This window comes from Salmo salar, chromosome 22 (assembly GCF_965601325.2).
Source record: "Salmo salar chromosome 22, fSalSal1, whole genome shotgun sequence".
NCBI lineage: Eukaryota > Metazoa > Chordata > Actinopteri > Salmoniformes > Salmonidae > Salmo > Salmo salar.
This window is the reverse complement of record NC_138312.1, coordinates 32,181,769-32,205,000: the sequence shown is the minus strand read 5'-3', so window position 1 is coordinate 32,205,000 and position 23,232 is coordinate 32,181,769. Positions and strand designations below refer to the sequence as shown.

At 44.4% G+C, this 23,232-nt stretch overlaps 1 protein-coding gene across 2 annotated transcripts in view; it reads left to right on the top strand.

The window, feature by feature from the left end:
• Positions 1-16,846, top strand: part of LOC106583193 (guanine nucleotide-binding protein G(i) subunit alpha-2) — a 96,359-nt gene extending 79,513 nt beyond the window's left edge. Inside the window, exons 3-9 of one of the 2 annotated variants that reach the window (XM_014167099.3) lie at positions 1,382-1,523; positions 4,323-4,483; positions 12,348-12,476; positions 14,104-14,233; positions 14,428-14,581; positions 16,103-16,317; positions 16,499-16,846. In XM_014167099.3, coding sequence (XP_014022574.1) covers positions 1,382-1,523; positions 4,323-4,483; positions 12,348-12,476; positions 14,104-14,233; positions 14,428-14,581; positions 16,103-16,293 — 907 coding nt within the window. In that variant the 3' untranslated portion in view covers positions 16,294-16,317; positions 16,499-16,846. Of the gene's footprint in view, positions 1-1,381; positions 1,524-4,322; positions 4,484-12,347; positions 12,477-14,103; positions 14,234-14,427; positions 14,582-16,102; positions 16,342-16,498 lie in introns of both variants that reach the window. The other variant, XM_014167100.3, reaches the window with a different exon arrangement.
• The last annotated feature ends 6,386 nt before the right edge of the window (positions 16,847-23,232 follow it).

Sequence of the window (23,232 nt, the reverse complement as noted above, 5' to 3'; positions counted from 1 at the left end):
AATAAAGGTAAAAACATTAAATAAATCCTTTAAGTCCCATTTGGCCTTCATCCTAGCAGGCTCCCTTGCATTCCAATTAGTTTGATTGAGAATGCCTCACCGCAGGGCCCAATCCATGCTCCCAGAGGGAATTGGTGTGACTAGACGGGGTAAAATATTTGTTTCATAACGTAGGAGCTCCTGTCTTGGCCTGGCCACTTCTTACTATCAACATATTTTTTCAGTCTCCCTCCTCCATCTATTTGTTTTAGTTGTAGTGTTCTCTCAGCAGAGACCTGAGCTTCCCCCACAGACCAGTAACATCAGTCTGAACTGAGGTATTCAGTATTCATAGTACAGCCAATGATTAAAGTAGATAGTACTTGTTTCAATTATTAAATACATGTTCCGGAACTTTGGCGACTAGTAAGTATTTTTTAAACCTCCAGCTTTCACACATGTATAATATATGAGCGGAATTACTGTTTAACCTCAATTAGCCACGAAATTCCAAGTTGAAAGCGACTGTTTTCTGGAAGCTGTGCTGCACCATTTTCCCTACATTTTCCCCCATGTGGGCCCAGCCCCTTAGCAATTCAAGTTTCAGCCAATAAGCTTCAACCCCTCGCCATATGAGTGACACCTAGCAAGAGGCTCATTATGCACTCACAGTAGAGCGAGAGAGCGAGCAATGACATGGTGTAAATATCTGCACATACACTAGATGACCAAAAGTATATGGACACCAGCTCGTTGAACATCTCATTCCAAAATCATGGGCATTAATATGGAAGTGGTCCCCCATTTGCTGCTATAACAGCCTCCACTCTTCTGGTAAATCTTTCCACTAGATGTTGGAACATTGCTGTAGGGACTTGCTTCCATTCAGCCACAAGAGCATTAGGGAGGTCAGGCACTGATGATGGGCGATTAGGCCTGGCTTGCAGTCGGCATTCCAATTCATCCCAAAGGTGTTCGTTGGGGTTGAGGTCAGGGCTCTGTGCAGGCCAGTCAAGTTCTTCCACACCATTCCAGCTGACGCTTGGCTATGGAGATTGCATGACCCACCCCTCTCCCTCCTGTTTAAATGACCCTCCGACTCTCTCCCTCCTGTTTAAATGACCCACCTTCTCTCTCCCTCCTGTTTAAATGACCCACCTCCTCTCTCCCTCCTGTTTAAATGACCCACCTTCTCTCTCCCTCCTGTTTAAATGACCCACCTTCTCTCTCCCTCCTGTTTAAATGACCCACCTCCTCTCTCCCTCCTGTTTAAATGACCCACCTCCTCTCTCCCTCCTGTTTAAATGACCCACCTCCTCTCTCCCTCCTGTTTAAATGACCCACCTTCTCTCTCCCTCCTGTTTAAATGACCCTCCGACTCTCTCTCTCCTGTGTCTGTCAGGATCATCCATGAGGATGGCTACTCAGAAGAAGAGTGTAAACAGTACAGAGCTGTGGTCTACAGCAACACCATCCAGTCAATCATGGCCATCATCAAGGCAATGGCTAACCTCAAGATCGACTACGAAGTGGCCGCTCGAGCGGTAAGACACACACACACATACGTGTCTGAGTGCATCCACCTGAGCAGCCACTGTTCTCTCTGCATACACCCCACTGCTGCTCCAAAAGCCAACCAGCCCTTGAACCGCTCCCACTCTACTCATAAAACAGACTTCTCCACTTTATCCCTCTTCTCTAGTCCAGCTCTAATCTGTCTGAAGTGAGACGGGGGAAATTATCTATGCTCAAGTATCTCTTCTTCCTGAAGAGCTAAGTGACAATAGCCTCCAGACAGTTTAGAGTTTCGAGTAGTATAGCCTCCCAGACCTTGTTTGAGGCGGAGTGTGTGCCATACAGTGATGCGCCATGTGTACTCAGTCCTGCTGCCCATGTGTATCATTAGACTAGGGGGACCACTGCAGAGCTAAGCTGCCTGTCTCCCCATGGGAACTACTGAGAGATATGACACAACAATAAAAAAAACGATCCATGTGTTGTTATAGTCATGCCCCCCATGTCTCTCCCAAACAGGATTTACACTTCCTCTCTATGCAAATAGGAATCTTATGAAATATTTTCCTGTTCTTTATATTACCAACCTAACAGAAGTATTATTAAGTGAGCCATCTGCTCACTCTCTCGACCAAGTCCAATTTTGGATTTGATCAAGTGTTGAGATAAAGACCTTATTTTGTACTACTTGCCAGTGTTACTTTCCTGTGCAGAGGAGGTATGGCGAGGGAAGAGTTCTCCCGCTGGTATGTGTCACAGTTGGTTTATTGGAGGTAGCTAGCTCTGCAAGACATATTCCTGCTACAAATCTCTGCAGGTCTGTTGGTGTCTCTCAAAATGTTAAAATCAAAACTTCACAGCGGTGAAACTAATCCAGTGTTATATATTATAACTTAACCTGATTGTCATAATGAATTCAGAATGATAATGTTGTTACACCTTAAGACAGGCTACATTCTCCAACAATGGGCTTTGTGGATTATGCTGCTCTACTAGCTCTAAGCAGAGCCATGTATTTAGATATATGGCTCTGGAGACAAGGAAGCTTGAAGAGGAAACACTCACTCGTATACCTAGCATGTGACTGATGAACTGTCCCAATATCTGGAGTGACGGATGTTGCTTAAGATTGCTTTGTGAAGCAGTAGATTTGGATGTATCATAGTAAGTGTTAGACCTGGCCGGCCATACCTTTCTATTTCATTTAGGTGAATAGTTGTTCTGTCTTTATACATGGTGGTTGATAAAGGGATTTACATTGTATGGGACTAATGCATCTCATTCAGTACCAATGTACAGCACCCATGCCTATTGAGATAGGCCTTTTGTTAAGTAATTTAGGTGTTAATAATGATGGAGTAGGAATTGGCTGTAAGCTTATTCTTGTCTCAGACCAATCTGTACACACACACACACACACACACACTACAGCTTGCTCATCTAATACACTCCCAGTGACTGTGTAGTGCTGAAGGGGGCAGGGCTCTCAGTATATCTATCAGGTGTATTCACTGCTGCAGCTCCCCAGGGGTGAGACTGTAAGAGGGAGTGCTACTCAAAATGTACTGGTGTCTTACTCTCTTGGCCTGATACTTTAGTGTATTACATGTTCTGTAGATTAGCTGTTTAAAGTATTTGACTTAATGTAACAACAGAGATCTGCCCTAGTTTTCATTTACACACTTAGTGTTGTGAAATTCCGGTTACTTTTCAAAAAAATCCCAGGTTTTCCAGAAATCCGGTTTGTAGGATTTCTGCCATCAGGAGGGAAAACCGTAATCCTCCAACCAGGATTACTGGAAAACCAGGGAATTTAATTTTGCCACCTATACACACCATACTGTTCTCTCTTATTGTGCACACCTTAAGGGCTCTTGAAGGGAGGAGGTGGGCTCAGGTGTCATAGTCTTGACACGATACAGAACATCCTCCTTCAGTCACCAAAAAACGAGTCTGTTTAACACAGACTTTAATTACCACACAATACACTCACTCAAGTACACACACTATTCCTGTGAGCTACTTTAAAGAGGCCTTGAGATCACCTGGTGTATTTGTTTTGATTCCTCTTCTTAGAACTCCCTCCATCACTTATTAACCAGTTCATGGGCTGGACTGGGTTAGACTGGGTTAGACTGGGGGTGGACTGGGCAGACACAGGTTAACCAGCTGTATGGAATTTAGGCCAGCATGTCTCTTCTCAGTCAATGGAGCTTTAGGAGTTTGTCCATCTTTTCCCTGGAAAGCATCGATGCATGGAGGGATGGTCAAGAGGGTTTTGTGGGCAGTGCACTAAGCCAATGTGGGAGCTGTGTAATCGCCCCTTCTCATGCTCTGTGTGTTTGTGTCAGCGTGGGACCATGCTAGGGGAAAGCCCTACACCACATTTTGTGTGTAAGTCAGGGCTGAGACCTGGCGGAAACCTGCCTGTGTCTACAGGTATAATGACCTCAGTCATCCTGTTCTCATGGACCCTTCCAGAGGGGTGCTGTACCCTGGGGTGCTCCCCTGTGGCTACTCTGAATAATGAGTCACCTGTATGGCTGGCTCGAACACACACAGACACACACGCGCGCACACAGAGCTCTGAGAAAGAGTGAGGACAGTCTCTCCAGTGGATAGGTATGATTACTGTGTTCAATGGCTGTTCTGTTTGTAGTGCAGACTGTCTAATTGTGTCCTCCAGTCTAATTGACCTTGTGAGACCTGATCTATTACTGTCTGCTTTACCATGGCCAAGTATATTAACGTTGATTAGTTAAGGTCTCTTGTCTGTTCCACTTGGTCTGACTCATTCCTAACCCTGTGTGTGTCTGTGTCGCCTCCAGGACGATGCCCGCCAGCTGTTTGCCCTCTCAGGGGCTGCTGAGGAGCAGGGCATCCTGCCAGACGACCTATCGAACGCCATGCAGAGGCTGTGGGGCGACGGAGGAGTGCAGGGCTGCTTTACGCGCGCCCGCGAGTACCAGCTCAACGACTCGGCTGCCTAGTGAGTAACGACCAACACCACTCTGCCCACTTGGCTACGTACCTCTGCCAGGCTCATAGTCTACTTTGTCATGTTCCTCCTCTTCTCCATGTTACCATATAGTACCTGTAAGGCTGTACCCAAAGATATGCAAGATATGCAATTTTGATATGTGATTTCTAACTTTTAAAACATTTTTGGGAAACTACAAAAACCTAAATGGCCTACCTGTAACTTATTCACACTCTGTAAGAATGTAACTTTTGGAAGACCATCAAATCAAAGTTTATTTGTCATGTGCTCCGAATACTTTAGGTGTAGACCTTACAGGTAAATGCTAACTTACAAGCCCTAACCAACAGTGCAGTTTCTAAGTAAAAAATAGGTATTAGGTAAACAAAAGATGGGTAAAGAAATTTAAAAAAAAGTTAAATGACAGTTAAAATAGCAGTAGCGAGGCGGTACAGAGTCAATGTGCGTGGGAACCGGTTAGTCGGGCTAATTGAGGGATTACCGATGAAATCAGAAGTTTACATACACCTTAGCTAAATACATTTAAACTCAGTTTTTCACAATTCCTGACATTTAATCCAAGTAAAAATTCCCTGTTTTAGGTCAGTTAGGATCACCACTTTATTTTTAGAATGTGAAATGTCAGAATGATAGTAGAGATAATGATTTATTTCAGCTTTTATTTCTTTCATCACATTCCCAGTGGGTCAGAAGTTTACATACACTCAATTAGTATTTGGTAGCATTACCTTTAAACTGTTTAACTTGGGTCAAACATTTCGGGTAGCCTTCCACAAGCTTCCCACAATAAGTTGGGGGAATTTTGGCCCATTCCTCCTGACAGAGCTGGTGTAACTGAGTCAGGTTTGTAGGCCTGCTTGCTCGCACACCCTTTTTCAGTTCTGCCCACAAATGTTCTATGGGATTGAGGTCAGGGCTTTGTGATGGCCACACCAGTACCTTGACTTTGTTGTCCTTAAGCCATTTTGCCACAACTTTGGAAGTATGCTTGGGGTCATTGTCCATTTGGAAGACCCATTTGCGACCAAGCTTTAACTTCCTGACTGATGTCTTGAGATGTTGCTTCAATATATCCACATAATTTTACTTCCTCATAATGCCATCTATTTTGTATAGTGCACCAGTCCCTCCTGCAGCAAAGCACCCCCACAACATGATGCTGCCACCCCCGTGCTTCATGGTTGGGATGGTGTTCTTCGCCTTGCAAGCGCCCCCCTTTTTCCCTCCAAACATAATGATGGTCATTATGGCCAAACAGTTCTATTTTTGTTTCATCAGACCAGAGGACATTTCTCAAAAAGTACGATCTTTGTCCCCATGTGCTGTTGCAAACCGTAGTCTGGCTTTTTTATGGCGGTTTTGGAGCAGTGTCTTCTCCCTTGCTGAGCGGCCTTTCGGCTTATGTCGATATAGGACTCGTTTTACTGTGGATATAGATACTTTTGTACCTGTTTCCTCCAGAATCTTCACAAGGTCCTTTGCTGCTGTTCTGGGATTGAGTTTCACTTTTCGCACCAAAGTACGTTCATCTCTAGGAGACAGAACGCATCTCTTTCCTGAGCGATATGACGGCTGCGTGGTCCCATGGTGTTTATATTTGCGTACTATTGTTTGTACAGATGAACGTGGTACCTTCAGGAGTTTGGAAATTGCTCTCAAGGATGAACCAGACTTGTGGAGGTCAACAATTATTTTGGGCTGATTTCTTTTGATTTTCCCATGATGTCAAGCAAAGAGGCACTGAGTTTGAAGGTAGGCCTTAAAATACATCCACAGGTACACTTCCAATTGACTCAAATGATGTCAATTAGCCTATCAGAAGCTAAAGCCATGACATAATTTTCTGGAATTGTCCAAGCTGTTTAAAGGCACAGTCAACTTAGTGTATGTAAACTTCTGACCCACTGGAATTGTGATACAGTGGGTCACAAGTGAAATAATCTGTCTGTAAACAATTGTTTGAAAATGACTTGTGTCATGCGCAAAGTAAATGTCCTAACCGACTTGCCAAAACTATAGTTTCTTAACAAGAAATTTGTGGAGTGGTTGAAAAACAAGTTTTAATGGCTTCAACCTAAGTATATGTAAACTTCCGACTTCAACTGTATGTACATGAATGTATAGTTAAAGTGACTATGCATAGATGATGAACAGAGTAGCAGCAGCGTAATGCAAATAGTCCAGGTAGCCATTTGATTACCTGTTCAGGAGTCTTATGGCTCAGAGGTAAAAGCTGTTGAGAAGCCTTTTGGCCTTTTGTCTTTGACAATTTTTAGGACCTTCCTCTGACACCGCCTGGTGTAGAGGTCCTGGATGGCAGGCAGCTTAGCCCCAATGATGTACTGGGCTGTACGCACTACCCTCTGTAGTGCCTTGTCGTCGGAGGCCGAGCAGTTGCCTTACCAGGCAGTGATGCAACCAGTCAGGATGCTCTTGATGTTGCAGCTGTAGAACCTTTTGAGGATCTGAGGACCCATGACAAATCTTTTCAGTCTCCTGAGGGAGAATAGGTTTTGTCGTGTCCTCTTCACGACTGTCTTGGTGTGTTTGGACCATTCTAGTTTGTTGGTGATGTGGACACCAAGAAACTTGAAGCTCTCAACCTGCTCCACTACAGCCCCGTTGATGAGAATGGGGGCGTGCTCGGTCCTCCTTTTCCTGTAGTCCACAATCATCTCCTTTGTCTTGATCACATTGAGGGATATGTTGTTATTCTGGCACCACACGACCAGGTCTCTGACGTCCTCCCTATAGGTTGTCTCATCGTTGTCGGTGATCAGGCCTACCACTGTTGTCGTCTGCAAACTTAAGGATGGTATTGGAGTCGTGCCTGGCCATTCAGTCATGGGTGAACAGGGAGTACAGGAGGGGACTGAGCACACACCCCTCAGGGTCTCCAGTGTTGAAGATCAGCGTGGTAGATGTGTTGCTACCTACCCCCACCACCTGGGGGCGGCCTGTCAGGAAGTCCAGGATCCAGTTGCAGAGGGAGGTGTTTAGTCCCAGGATCCTTAGCTTAGTGATGAGCTTTGAGGGCACTATGGTGTTGAACTCTGAGCTGTAGTCAATGAATAGCATTCTCACGTAGGTGTTCCTTTTGTCCAGGTAGGAAAGGGCAGTGTGCAGTGCAATAGAGATTGCATCATCTGTGGATCTGTTTGAGCGATATGCAAATTAGTGAGTTTTGGGTTTCTGGGATAATGGTTGTAATGTGGGCCATTACCAGCCTTTCAAAGGACTTTATGGCTACAGATATGAGTGCTACGGGTCTGTAGTCATTTTGGAAGGATACCTTAGTGCTCTTGGGCACAGGGACTATGGTGGTCTGCATGAAGCATGTTGGTATTACAGACTCAATCAGGGACATGTTGAAAATGTCAATGAAGGCACCTGCCAGTTGGTCAGCACATGCCCGGAGCACATGTCCTGGTAATCCGTCTGGCCCAGCGGCCTTGTGAATGTTGACCTGTTTAAAGGTCTTACTCACGTCGGCTACTGAGAGCTTGATCACACAGTCATCCGGGAACAGCTGATGCTCTCATGCATGTTTCAGTGTTACTTGCCTGGACGCAAGCATAGAGGTTATTTAGCTCCTCTGGTAGGATCATGTCACTGGGCAGCTCGCGGCTGTGCTTCCCTTTGTAGTCTGTAATAGTTTGCAGGCCCTGCTACATCCGATGAGCATCGGAGCCGGTGTAGTACGATTCAATCTTAGTCCTGTATTGGCGCTTTGCCTGTTTGATGGTTCGTCAGAGGGCATAGCAGGATTTCCTATAAGCTTCCAGGTTAGAGTCCCGCACCTTGAAAGCGGTAGCTCTACCCTTTAGCTCAGTGCGAATGTTGCCTGTAATCCTTGGCTTCTGGTTGGGGTATGTACGTACGGTCACTGTGGGGGCAACGTTCTCGATACACTTATTGATAAAGGCAGTGACCGATGTGGTGTACTCCTCAATGCCATAGTACCATTAGCTCAGCCACTCTCCATGTGCCCCTCCTAGATCACAAACCTTAATAGGTTCTGTTGAAGTAGGCTGGGCTGTGATTTTACTCGATTTACCTTCTGAATCTGGGGGCAAAGCAATCAGGGGGAGTTTTGGGGAAGCAGCAGCATCACAGTAGATCAGCAAGCTCTGATTCTAATGGCTTCACACCACAGTGTCTCCAAAATTCCCTCCTCCCGTCCCCCCTCGGTCTCCCATCTATATCTTAAGGGGATTAAGAGATCAAGGCTGCTTGCACTGTTTTATCGCTTTGTTTAGAAACCAATTGGTTTATTAATGGGGGTTATTCTGACTCTGAACTTCCAGGAATTTACACAAACCTAATTTCCCCCGAATCAATTTCTGAAGAGAGGACGAGTTCCTGAGATAATAGATTGGATCAATCCACTTTGATGATGGGAGTTAAGAAACAACCTGAAAATAAGGGCGAGCCGCACACTCTAGGAGCTCAGATGCAAAGAAATGTATAACCAACGTTTCGACAGCCAAGCGGTCTTGATGAAGAAGACAGCTTGGCTGTCAAAACGTTGGATATTACATTTTTGCATCTGAGCTCTTAGAGTGTGCGGCTCTCCCTTATTTTCAAGTTTTCTACTCCGCTAGCCAGCACCTCGCCTTAATAGGTGTGCGTTTCTTTTTCTTCTAGATAGTTAAGAAACAACCAACATGTTGTTTACAAACGGATGACTTATGCTTGTTTTAGAGAGCGGTTTTTAATTCACCTGTATAGTCCCCAGCCTGAATATGTTTTTTATGTTGTTGTTTTCCTGTTCGATTTTTTTTATGGCCAAGCCAAATTAGAGGTGAAAAGAGACAAGCAAATGCTATCTTCTAACTGCAGATGGTGTTCATTTAATAGTTCCATTTGATGTTCTAAAAATGCCTTTCCTTTGATTTAGCTTACGAACAATATTTCTGGAGATGGGTCTGAATGTAGTTTTAGCTCTGTTCTGAAACCTCTGTGTAGTTCTCTGTGTCCAAAGTCTGACTGCATTGGGACAGCCTGCTCAGCTCCCACGCTAGTAGAGTTGTCCTGTCCTGTCCCGCTGTGTGTGGAAATAGCATGGAAATGCCACCGAATAGCAGCGGGAGCTCTGAAGTCAGGGTGGAGGACATTGTGGTTTCACAGTGACTGCTCACATATGCAGTCACTCCCTATTTCCCTCCTCCCTCTTTCCCTCCTACTTCTCCCTCTCTGCTGGCCATGAGGCAGCCATCAGGAAAATGTAGCCTGAATGAGGGAGTCACTGGGGTATCCAGGGATTGGTGGCAGTTTGTGTTTGGCACCGACCATGTCACGCCTGGTTGCAGCCTTTAGTCCAGGGCTATTAAAATCCTGGCTCGAGGTCTGCAGTACTGCTGCTTTTCTGTTCTACTCTACCTGGCTCTTGATCGATGTCATTGATTAGCCAGAGAGATCACTCACCTGGTGTGCCAGCTCTGAGTCTGTCCCTGAAACCAGAAGTGCTATGCATCTCTGCGCCCAGATTCAAGGTTCTGTGCTCTGGTTCTCACAGCGACCAGTCAACAGATGCTACAGTGTAAGGCTATGCTATTGTCCCAGGTTAGTCCTTAATAGTGACTCCCATTGTAAGTATTCCTCTATGTAGAACAAAAACAGGTCTCATGTCACTTCCATTTAGGTCTAGTCATGCTTCTAATGTCTGACCCCAACACAGCCGGCCTGCACGCCGCAGGCTGTCAGCTCTCTGGAGCCTCTCCACAGAGCCGCTCATTAACATTGAGGCCTTTAACTGAGTCCATGTAATGTAATGCTCCGTCAGTGTAATCTAGTGCTAAGTTGTTGGTCTAATGATGAAAGAAAACACACTAATACTGCAAGGCTCTCTCTCCCCAGTGCTGCTGTAGCGTGGTGTTGGTTTAGAGTCCCTTATCACCGGGGCCCTCAGGCCCCTCAATCACTCTATATGGAAATGTTGAGAAAACACAACACATCCCCTGATTCCACTATTCCTGATACACTCACCATCTATGTGACTGGAAAACCACTTGTGCATGTATCCCCACCTGCAACAGAGGGAGATTGTTGTACTTGTTCTTAGGCGAGTCCATTAGACACAAGGCCTCTTGGTGAGATTGCATGGTGCCAAGGAAATGGGCTCTAAAATGCACGACAGGATAGTGTGTCACAAAATGATTTCCTGGCATCCGCTAAATATTAAACGAGCAGAGGGAGCGATATTGTTCCCTCTCCCCCTTTTTGTATTACCAAGTCTAATCATAACTTTTTAATCCCTAGCTCGCTCACTCGCCCTGCTCTTATTAAAGCTCTGGCTTTCTGGTAGGTGTACTGTTGTGATGACCCCCAAGAGGTTGTGGAGGCGGTGACGAGGATTTACATTATTTCATCAGGCCTCTCCAGAGCACTTTGACTACTGTAGTTAGAGAGACTTCCTGTGTGCTTCAACAATATTAGCCTCCAGACTGTCATCTATCTCAGAGCACAGGGAGAGGCCCGATCCCCTCTCAGCAGGCTAGAATCACTCACTCCACTACTGTAACTCACCTCCTCTCCAAAGGCCAAATCCATGAGCAAATGAATCAAAGCATAGAGCTAATAACCACAATAATGTTTAACCATTGTTAGAGGGAGGAGGTACAGGGGGAGGAGGGTTTGTAAATTGTAACTGTAAGCCCACAGGATACTAGAAATCGAAAGCTCATATTAAGCAATGTTTCAATATGTGAATCTCTCACAACAAAGGAGGCCTTTCTCTGTAGGGCGTGGGATTAGAATCCTTCAATCAGAGACGTTGGTTTGTGATGAAGAAAGGAGTGTGTGTGGAGAACACTTTTAATACATGCACAGACTTGTTTTAGGCAGGATTACAGCGAACACGAACACTTTGTTTTGTGATGAAACGCTGTGCCACGATATTGATGTACAATAATTTGTGTAAACCTCAGCTCAGGGCACACAGTTTATAGAACAGTCTCTAGAACTCAACCTCTGCAGGTATAAACACAGAGAGGGAACCTGAGATTGTGAGGGTGGTAAATCGTGTCAGTCTGTAGTCCAATGATAGGTGAACATGACGGTGGCTGATGGTACCATACAGTGACGAGGCACACCCTCCAGAACATCTTTGTAAGGCAGAAGAATAACTGTGTGAGTAAAATGTTGAGCCATTGATTTGATCCAAAATGTGAAGCCCATATCACCCACTAGTCCCAGCCTCCCATCACCCGTCTCCACCCAGCCATTCAGATAGAGGCGTCAGAGGGCCAGGAAGTGGCGTCAGACAGCCAGGGAGTGTCCTCTATATTCAAATAACGTAACGGGCCGCTGCTGCTAAATAAATGAACAGACAGCTTTTTCCAAACAAAGCTTTGTTGCCATGAATTTAAGGCCTTAAAAAACATTGAATTACCTTCTGGCTGACCGGCTGATGCCACATGAGAAGAATCTGACAGGGCCCGCTGCCCTGGCTGTCTGCAGCACTATGACTAGCACAATTGTTTTCTCTCTCAACAGGCGCAATCAGATGGTTTTCCAGGGATCAAATGCCATTGTCATTTGTGTGTGTAAATGTGTTGAGTCAGCCTGTCGGCATCTCCTGGCAGATTGAGTGCTGATGTGTATCGTATCCACCATAGATTGGGCACTTCAGATAGTCAAGCAAATAGAAACTGATGGGTCTCTATCCACTTAGTGGTGAGTTTATATTGATGATGGTTAAATAAACAGATAGCACCAATACCATTAACAACGTGGCCACACCAGTGGTGCAGAGTTGGAGCCCTGTGACCCTAGGCTTTGTGAGGGTCCACCTGGTTTTTAATCTGACAGTTGTGTGTATCTGTATTCTGACGTGTTTTGTCCCTGTCAGCTACCTGAATGATCTGGAGAGGATAGCCAAAGCAGACTACATCCCCACACAGCAGGACGTGCTGCGGACCAGAGTCAAGACCACCGGCATCGTGGAGACACACTTCACCTTCAAAGACCTGCACTTTAAGTGAGTGGACCACTGACGTACTAGTGCGTGCGTGATTCATTTTGAACCCCCTGCTCGTATCATTGCCCAAACACAAAATAACCTCTCTGTTTCTGTGTGTGCTGTTAGTTTGTGTGTGCCTCGGTGTGTATGGTGGGAAGGTTGTGTGAGAGTGTTGATGGACTAGTTGACGTGTTCACTGGCGGTGGCTTCAGAAATCCATGTTCATTTGAATGTGGGAATTGGGTCCATGCCTCCATTACTCCTTATCCTTGATAACAGAACTATTTCTCAGTCGTCTATCCATGTCTTAATTATAAAATACTTTTACACATAAAATGGAATAGAGGCTTCCAAATGGAGTCAGGATACACTATTTTCAAAGCACTGGAAATCAAAACGTGTGTGCGTGCACAAGGCTGTCTAAACAACAGAACGCCCCCCCTGCCTGCCCTGCAGCAGTGATAGCTAGTGTTTATCTGGTCTGATGGAATCAGGTTACAGTGAGTGATATTAAAGCTGATGAGAGCCCTGTTGAGGTGAGTACTACTCATTACAGCCCTGAACATTACAGCCCTGTGGGAATGAGCTGTACTTACACAGCCTGCCAACACATAGCATAGTAGCACTCCATTACATAGGAACTTCACACAAATATCAGCTGAATTTATAGCAGGGCTGCCGGTACAACAACTAAACTGACAGTCTGTCTGCTATTTGACAAACATCAGACTTCCATGCCACGGTCTCAGTATTTATTATTATTCTCCATATTTTGAAATGCAACTTCCTTGGTGGTGGTGATTAGTAAATATCTCAGATGGGTTCCACAACCCAGACTGGAACTGGGAAGTGGGCATCCTCTCATCTCACCCACGTGCCCGGTCTGTGGGTTGGTCGATGTCCTCATGAAAAGTAATGCATGGCTCAATCGTGTCAACAAACAAACATTACCAGATCGCCTCCCTCAGCGCCTCAGACCCGTCCGTCTGCAGCCTGCCTGTCTCGTAACCACGGCAATGTCACTGTACCAATATACCAACAAAATGCCAGGGTCTGTGCAGCGAAGGGTCTTGCCCAATGGAGACAGAGAGAGACATAAAGAGAGACTGAGAGAAAGAGAGACAGATGGGGAGAGAGAGAGAGCGGTAGAGACTGAGAGGAGGCAGACTGACTGCAGTGCACATGGAGAGAGAAGGTCCCCAGAGGAAGGCTAGCTGCTCTGACTACAGAGATACCCTCAGGCCTCCCCTCTCCTCCAGGCCCAGCCTGAGTTAATTAATGGAGAGTGGGAGCTCCTCCAGGAATGTCAAATCATCATGGTGCTTACATGTTTTTGGTGTAATTATAGATCCCAATACGGAGGTCATGAATGGCCCTGCAGAAAACATCCCCTCCTGTGTTTCCAGATCCAAATAGACCAAATAGGTTTAAGCAACATTGGGGAAGCTAATGTAAAAAACGTAAAACATTGAGGGATAGCCAGCACCATATTGTTTACACCTATCCACTTATTCCAAATCTGCACACATCAAAGGAGTGACAGGGCTAGACTAGAGGTTGATCTGGGGGTTGTGGGTGGGCATACGGCACCACTAGTAAACGCCAGTAAAAGGGGGACCCTAACTGTCTCCTTGTGTTCCTGCAGGATGTTTGACGTGGGTGGCCAGCGTTCTGAGAGGAAGAAGTGGATCCACTGCTTTGAGGGAGTCACAGCCATCATCTTCTGTGTGGCCATGAGTGCCTATGATCTGGTGCTGGCTGAGGATGAGGAGATGGTGAGGAGGCAGAACACTGTTGTCCTTTAAGTGCCACTGATTAGATCTCTCTTATCACTTTAAATGATATTTTATTTCTAAAGGAAATTGCTTCACATTCATTTTGAGTTGTCTGGATCAACTGGAATTAAATAATGTTTTGTTTTCATTCCCTCCCTCCCTCCCTTGCTCTCTCTCTTTCCATCTCTCCATAGAACCGTATGCACGAGAGCATGAAGCTGTTTGACTCCATCTGCAACAACAAGTGGTTCACAGAGACCTCCATCATCCTGTTCCTCAACAAGAAGGATTTGTTTGAGAAGAAGATCACCCACAGTCCCCTGACCATCTGCTTCCCAGAGTACTCTGGTAAGACCATAACACAACTCTGCATCCCCTGAATGTTCCAAATTCTCTTGTAGTTGGCAGTGTTTGTATGTTGACATTCTCATGTTAGACTAGGAGGAGGTATAGTTTTTACCAGTAGAAGAAATCTAGTGGCAAGATGTATACACTACATGACCAAAAGTATGTGGACACCTGCTCATCAAACATCTCATTCCAAAAATCATGGGCATTAATATGGAGTTGGTCCCCCCTTTGCCTCAATAATAGTCTCTACTCTTCTGGGAAGGCTTTCCACTAGATGTTGGAACATTGCTGCGGGGACTTCCATTCAGGCACAAGAGCATTAGTCAGGTCGGGCACTGATGTTGGGTGATTAGCCCTGGCTCGCAGTCGGCGTTCCAATTCATCCCAAACGTGTTCGATGGAGTATTGGTCAGGGTTCTGTGCAGGCCAGTCAAGTTCTTCCACACCGGTCTCGACAAACCAGTTCTGTATGGACCTCACTTTGTGCACGGCGGCATTGTCATGATGAAACAGAAAAGGGCCTTCCCCAAACTGTTTCCAGAATGTTAGAAGCACAGAATTGTCTAGTATGTCATTTTATGTTGTAGTGTTAAGCTTTCCCTCAACTGGAACTAAGGGGCCTAGACCGAACCATGAAAAACAGCCCCAGACCATTATTCCTCCTCCACCAAACTTTACAGTGGGCATTATGCATTTGGGTAGCGTTCTCCTGGCATGCGCCAAACCCGATTTAGTCCGTCGGACTGCCAGATGGTGAAGCATAATTCATCACTCCAGAGAACGCTTTTCCACTGCTCCAGAGTCCAATGTTGGCGAGCTTTACACCACTCCAGCCGACACTTGACATTGTTCATGGTGATCTTAGGCTTGTGTGCAGCTGCTCGGCCATGGAAACCCATTTCATCAAGCTCCCAACTAAACATTATTGTGCTGACGTTGCTTCCAGAGGCAGTTTGGAACTTGGTAGTGAGTGTTGCAACCGAGGACAGATTATTTTTATGCGCTATGTGCTTCAGCACCCAGCGGTCCCGTTCTGTGAGTTTGTGTTGCCTACCACTTCGCGGCTGAGCCATTGTTGCTCCTAGACGTTTTCACTTCACAATAACAGCGCTTACAGTTGACCGGGGCAGCTCTAGCAAGGCAGAAATTGTATGAACTGACTTGTTGGAAAGGTGGCATCCTATGAGGGTGCCACGTTGAAAGTCACTGAGCTCTTCAGTAAGGCCATTCTACTACCAATGTTTGTCTATGGAGATTGCATGGCTGTGTGCTCGATTTTATACACCTATCAGCAACTGGTGAGACTGAAATAGCCGAATCCACTCATTTGAAGTGGTGTCCATACTGTTGTATATATAGTGTAGCTTGACAAACCCCATGAATCCCATCGGTAGAGCAGGTCCACTTCTCCACCTGACACTAGTTTTCTCCTGGCATGACGCGTGCAGACTCAGTAGAACAACCTTTCTAATTCTATGGGCACAGCACTCCTGTCTTAACCTCCTCTCCTATACCCAGGTCCCAACAAATTTGAAGAGGCACAGGCCTACATCCAGACCAAGTTTGAGGACCTGAACAAGAAGAAGGACACCAAGGAGATCTACAGCCACTTCACCCAAGCCACCGACACCAAGAACGTTCAGTTTGTCTTTGATGCCGTCACCGACGTCATCATCAAGAACAACCTGAAGGACTGTGGTCTCTTCTAGAGCGAAACCTGAGGAAGAGTCAAAGTGAGCTGCTACACATAGTAAAATGTGTGTGCTCTATTCTAACACATGCTCATGGACTACACACTCACACACACGCATGCACACACGGATCTGTTTGTAAATGTACAGAAACCACCACTTAATGTTCTTTGAATGCAACTTAAAGGTGAATCTTGGATACATTAACCTCTCCCTCTCTCAGTCTTCCCTCAGATTACTTGAACAGCTCTGATGACCAGAAGGAAGGATGGGGAAGACAGACTGCACTGGCCAACCACGATTTCTGCTTTTATCTGCTTTTTTTAAAGACACCTAAGAGACTGAGAACTTGGAGAGCCTTGCAGAATTTCAACGATTGCTGATCCAGTTGCTCATAATTGTTAACTCTTTGGCTAAGACCATGAATCAAACATTTATTGTCTTTTTTGTTTTTGTTTTTTCTGTTTATTTTCAATTATTAGAGGAGAAAATGGAAAAGTTTTTATGAAATGCTTTCATGTTACTTTACAAAATCTGATGTGCAAATTCCATTAAACTTTTAATCACATAAGACATTTTTTTAAAGAAGCACAGGCATGAATAGAGAATATTAGTCGAAAAGGAAGTGCTTTTTTTTAATAATGTTTACATATGTTCCTCATTCATAGCCAAACCGCATATTGTTCTTGCATGACACAGGATATATTAGCTCTGTAATCTGCACACAATATTTTAACATTCCTTTTAGAAAATCTAAATAAAAAAAATATTAAAATGTCAAACAAAAAAAAGCCTCACAACCAGGGGAAAGAATAGCAAAAATTCTAACTGATATTTAAAATATGTACTTTTTTATAGTACCATTTACATATCTTTTGCAGTGTTTGTGCCTACACTTCAGTTTACAACTGATTCTTAGATATACTTTTATCAGTAGTGTTTGACCGACTGTATGCATACGTTTTTCTTCCATTTTTGTCAAACCATCTTAAGGATAAATAGTTCATAAGGAAAGACAAAATCTAATTGAGAGATAGGTTAGGGTTTTTGGTAAATATTAAAATGCTTTAAAAGTCCTTATAAGATTATTTAATTTAAATAAAAATAGCACCTGATACACTTTCTCGTGTTTTCCTACACATTGTTTAATTCATTTTCACATATACTAATGGACAAGTTGTTCATATAACACTACAAATATAGTTTTATTCCACCAAACCAGATCATTAAAGGCATGTTAGAACTATTGGTGTAATTAAACCAAAATAAATCGTTATCCCACAATGGAGAAAAAAGCAGCCGAAAGGAAGAGAGACAAAACAACTTTTATTGCTATTGTTGAGCAGAACTACATGAGTACACACAGTAATCTCTCGTGGACAGATCTACACAAACATAAGGGGTACCATAGAGTCTGTCGGGACTGAACGTGATGCATAGGATAACGAGCAGCTCTAGTTCCGGGGTTTGGGGGGGGGGGGGGGGGGGTGGTGGAGCAAAGAGACAGGGTGGAGCTCCTTGTTCCGCACATCGTTCTAGCAATTCTTGATCCCTTCTCTTAATATGTATGGACCCAGAACTTAATCGAGCAACTGACCAATTACGCAAGGAATAGTCCTTTAGGAGTAGCCTCCAACACAGGATGTCAGCATGATTATGTATTCAATACAGTATATCTTTTCAAATATTACAAACTTCACATCGACCTGTAATTGAAATCACAATTACTCTAAAATGCCTGACTGCAAACATACGAATCCTCTTCAGGCAGAACCAGATGGTGTAAACAGCAGATAGATCACTGCAGGTTGTTGATGGTAGACATCCCCTACAGCCAACGCTGTTATCCTGTGGTAGAGTTGAACAGGTAACAGCAGCCTGAAACTAACCAAAAACATGTTTTAGGTTTACTTCACATTTAGGCCTGAAAACATTGGATGAATTAATATATCTTCATTAATTCTAGAAGATGATTTGTTTAATATGAATATTGGAACATTTTGAAACCGGTTTATAAGCACAGCTTTTTCCTGGATCTTGTGCCTTCCCATCAAATCTCTGAGAGAACAGAATTGACAGGTTAAATCTATCAGCCTGTACCTCATGCTGAGACTGTACTGTAACCCATTATAGAGTTTTCCTAAGCAATGAACCATCAGCTTGTCTTGTATGCTGACTTTAGACAGACCGAGGGTGCCATCTAGTGAGGCCTAGGAGAAACACTTCCAAAAGTAAGCCCCTGCTGTTCCACATCCTTCGTAGGATCAGAGAGGAAGAGGCGAAGTGAGAGGATTTACTCCGCCCAAAATCTCTCCGTGTGAGAAACCCTTTTTTGTATGCAGGTCTATGTGAGAGTGTCGAATCACTTGAGGCTTATTTGATCGAATATACGTTTTGTAATGTTTAGTCTGTTACAAATGTACTGATATAAGTGGATGCACGTGGCAATCTGGCAACTTTGAGAAAAACTAATTAGTTGTGCCTGTTGTTTACGCGCGTATCTGCCCTCTTATTGGCTAGAATGGTCTCACCTGATCTCACTTGCCTTCAATCATTGAGGACATTTCCGTTGTTAGAGTGGTCACTTGGCTATCTTGTCAATGTAATAAATCATCTTTAGTTGGATGCAATTGGAAACCGTCGACCCAAATGTACCTGGTCATTCTCTATGGCTCCATTTTGACTCCCTTCTGTGCACGGTTTGTTCATATCTTCCATGCTCAGATAACATATTACACAGTAAGGTGTGAGTTAGTGGTAAACGTTGCTTCTTAACAAGTATGTCTTATAATTCACAACTTGGTTCTCTAATGGCACTTATGTCTGTCTCCTTCGATGGACATTCAGGAACGTATTTTGGTCCCTAACCATAGGTATTAACATAATATACATAATATACTTACTTATACTTATTATGGACTGTTACAATACCCGAACCCCTGCCGAAAACCTTGATGCTTCCATGGGAGAGCAGATCTTGTGAACTTTACAGTGAGGAGGGACAGCAGAGAGATCATAGTCTCTTATGGGTCTCCTATTGTAAAAAGTTTTCCTTCACATACAGCACTGTGTTACAGTGGTGTGTACCATGTCTCCACAGGGCAGATCTTACTGTAGTAGTAGTAGGAACACTGTTGGTCCAGGGGACTACATAGATGTAGGCCACAGCCTCCGTGTGATGCTGCCATCTGACACGGAGAGTGTGATCTCAAACATGGTGTGGTCATAGACCCCATCCACCACATAGGAGAACACATTCCTGGAGAACAGACTCATCTTGGTCATTAGAAAACGGTCCACTGCAGCAACTGCGATGAATGCGATCATACATGCTCAGATGTGTAGAACATGCAAACAAATAATATACTTTAGATTAACACATTTTTTTAAACTGACTTAGCCTGAGAGTGTGCTGGGGAATGTTGGTGTCAACAGTCAACTCTGTAACACAGGGGCGTCATGCACCCCAAAAATATGAGTGGGCACAAAGTATGTGAGAATGGCTGGAGGGTGGTCTGAACAGGGAGAAATGTTGCATTTTTCAAACACATGAAACAGATTTCCTGCAATCTAGAGCCATAACCATTACGCTTAATTTTTTTTTTTTAAATATATTTAAAAATCTGCTTATCTAAGCACACCTCTTAGCTGTCTGTATCCTCCTGACTGGTTCCTCTTTTTAAAATAAACTAATAATGCTTCTTTGCAACTCTACTATAATCTGGGTAAAAGATTGAAAGGAATGTGAGTCTTATTCAATGCATTTAGCTATTGCTTGCTTTTCTAAAGTCTACCAGACTTGCCAGCAGGTATGCCAGCTAAGATAGTTAGACAAGCTAGCTACTCTAACTTGACTGATACCCTGAAATGGCTTCTTGGTGTCTAGTTATGAGGCTGGGATATTGGGAACTTATCTGGGCTTCATTAAATTGCTAATGACTAGAAGCATTACAGAGAGAGAAAAAACTAACAAAACCCCAAAAAATATATAATACATTTTTTCAGGACAAATCTGAAGGGGGGATGTGCCCCTGTGCCACATACGGACATGAAGCTTCTGTAGTTACATACTCACACTGTGTACCGTTAGTGATGGTGGCTGTTAGAAAGTCGTTGTCTGCATCAGTGCAGCTGAGTGAGTGCATGGGGAGCAGTGTAGACACTGGGTCACACAATGTAGCATTATCATTTACATTCTGGCAGGAGAGGAGAAAATGAATACACAGTAGATTTCACAGTTTACACCCAAAACTACATTATCATCAGAACAGCCTATAACCTAGATCTGGAGGCGGAGCTCGCCCTGGCCCACAGTGTTCTATTGGTCAGAGCCTGGAACACTCCGCTACAGCCAGCGTCACGGTCAATATACTGGACGTCAATGAGTTCCCACCTTTCTACTCCCCCTTAGTATTTGTGTAAGTAACACGACTCCACTGGATCACTGGGCACTAGACTTAGCAAAATAACCCTTATGTTCCTTATGTATATTTTTGATAGATTACATTAGGTCAGGTCTATGTTCAGGAGTTTTCCACATTATGTGACCATGACTTTAACCACTACAACCTGGGCCCATAGTTTTTTCCTGATTATGTTACATGGTCCGAAGAAACTTGGGTGAAGTCATGTGCGGACTGCAGGGCCTAAAAGCCTGACTCAGGGGGAGGCAGCGTAGAGAGGACACGGGTCTATAGTGTTAGAGTAATGGTGGTCATTAGGACAAGACAAGCATCATACAGTCTGAACTCCTTCACTACAGATGAATGACCACCCAGAGTCTGCATGGTCTACTTCATACAGTCTGATCTCCTTCACTACAGATGAATGACCACCCAGAGTCTGTATGGCCTACTTTATAGTCTGATCTCCTTCACTACAGATGAATGACCACCCAGAGTCTGCATGGTCTACTTCATACAGTCTGATCTCCTTCACTGCAGATGAATGACCACCCAGAGTCTGTATGGCCTACTTCATACAGTCGGATCTCCTTCACTGCAGATGAATGACCACCCAGAGTCTGCATGGTCTACTTCATACAGTCTGATCTCCTTCACTACAGATGAATGACTACCCAGAGTCTGCATGGTCTACTTCATACAGTCTGATCTCCTTCACTACAGATGAATGACCACCCAGAGTCTGCATGGTCTACTTCATACAGTCTGATCTCCTTCACTGCAGATGAATGACCACCCAGAGTCTGTATGGTCTACTTCATACAGTCTGATCTCCTTCACTACAGATGAATGACCACCCAGAGTCTGTATGGCCTACTTTATAGTCTGATCTCCTTCACTACAGATGAATGACCACCCAGAGTCTGTATGGCCTACTTCATACAGTCTGATCTCCTTCACTACAGATGAATGACCACCCAGAGTCTGCATGGTCTACTTCATACAGTCTGATCTCCTTCACTACAGATGAATGACCACCCAGAGTCTGTATGGTCTACTTCATACAGTCTGATCTCCTTCACTACAGATTAATGGCCACCCAGAGTCTGCATGGTCTACTTCATACAGTCTGATCTCCTTCACTACAGATGAATGACTACCCAGAGTCTGCATGGTCTACTTCATACAGTCTGATCTCCTTCACTACAGATGAATGACCACCCAGAGTCTGTATGGCCTACTTTATAGTCTGATCTCCTTCACTACAGATGAATGACCACCCAGAGTCTGTATGGCCTACTTCATACAGTCTGATCTCCTTCACTACAGATGAATGACCACCCAGAGTCTGTATGGCCTACTTTATAGTCTGATCTCCTTCACTACAGATGAGTGACCACCGAGGCTGAATGGCCTACTTCATACCCATCATCATTATCCCTGTCAGACCACAACCTAATTATCAATGATGATCTGTGTTATTGGACAAAGGTTGGAGATAATTGGGACCTATGGTCTTAGCTGAATTACTTTAGAACTGCTTTGAATCAGTGGACAGCTCCAGGTAAACCTGATAAGGACACAATGCATACAGTGGGGGAAAAAAGTATTTGATCCCCTGCTGATTTTGTACGTTTTCCCACTGATAAAGAAAGGATCAGTCTATAATTTTAATGGTAGGTTTATTTGAACAGTGAGAGACAGAATAACAACAAAAATATTGAGAAAAACGCATGTCAAAAATGTTATAAATTGATTTGCATTTTAATGAGGGAAATAAGTATTTGACCCCCTCTCAATCAGAAAGATTTCTGGCTCCCAGGTGTCTTTTATACAGGTAACGAGCTGAGATTAGGAGCACACTCTTAAAGGGAGTGTTCCTAACCGCTGCCTGTTACCTGTAAAAAAGACACCTGTCCACAGAAGCAATCAATCAATTAGATTCCAAACTCTCCACCATGACCAAGACCAAAGAGCTCTCCAAGGATGTCAGGGACAAGACTGTAGACCTACACAAGGCTGGAATGGGCTACAAGACCATCGCCAAGCAGCTTGGTGAGAAGGTGACAACAGTTGGTGCGATTATTCGCAAATGGAAGAAACACAAAAGAACTGTCAATCTCCCTCGGCCTGGGGCTCCATGCAAGATCTCACCTCGTGGGGTTGCAATGATCATGAGAACGGTGAGGAATCAGCCCAGAACCACACGGGAGGATCTTGTCAATGATCTCAAGGCAGCTGGGACCATATTCACCAAGAATATATTTGGTAACACTATGCCGTGAAGGACTGAAATCCTGCAACACCCGCAAGGTCCCCCTGCTCAAGAATACATATACATGCCCGTCTGAAGTTTGCCAATGAACATCTGAATGATTCAGAGGACAACTGGTGAAAGTGTTGTGGTCAGATGAGACCAAAATGGAGCTCTTTGGCATCAACTCAACTCGCCGTGTTTGGAGGAGGAGGAATGCTGCCTATGACCCCAAGAACACTATCTCCACCGTCAAACATGGAGGTGGAAACATTATGCTTTGGGGGTGTTTTTCTGCTA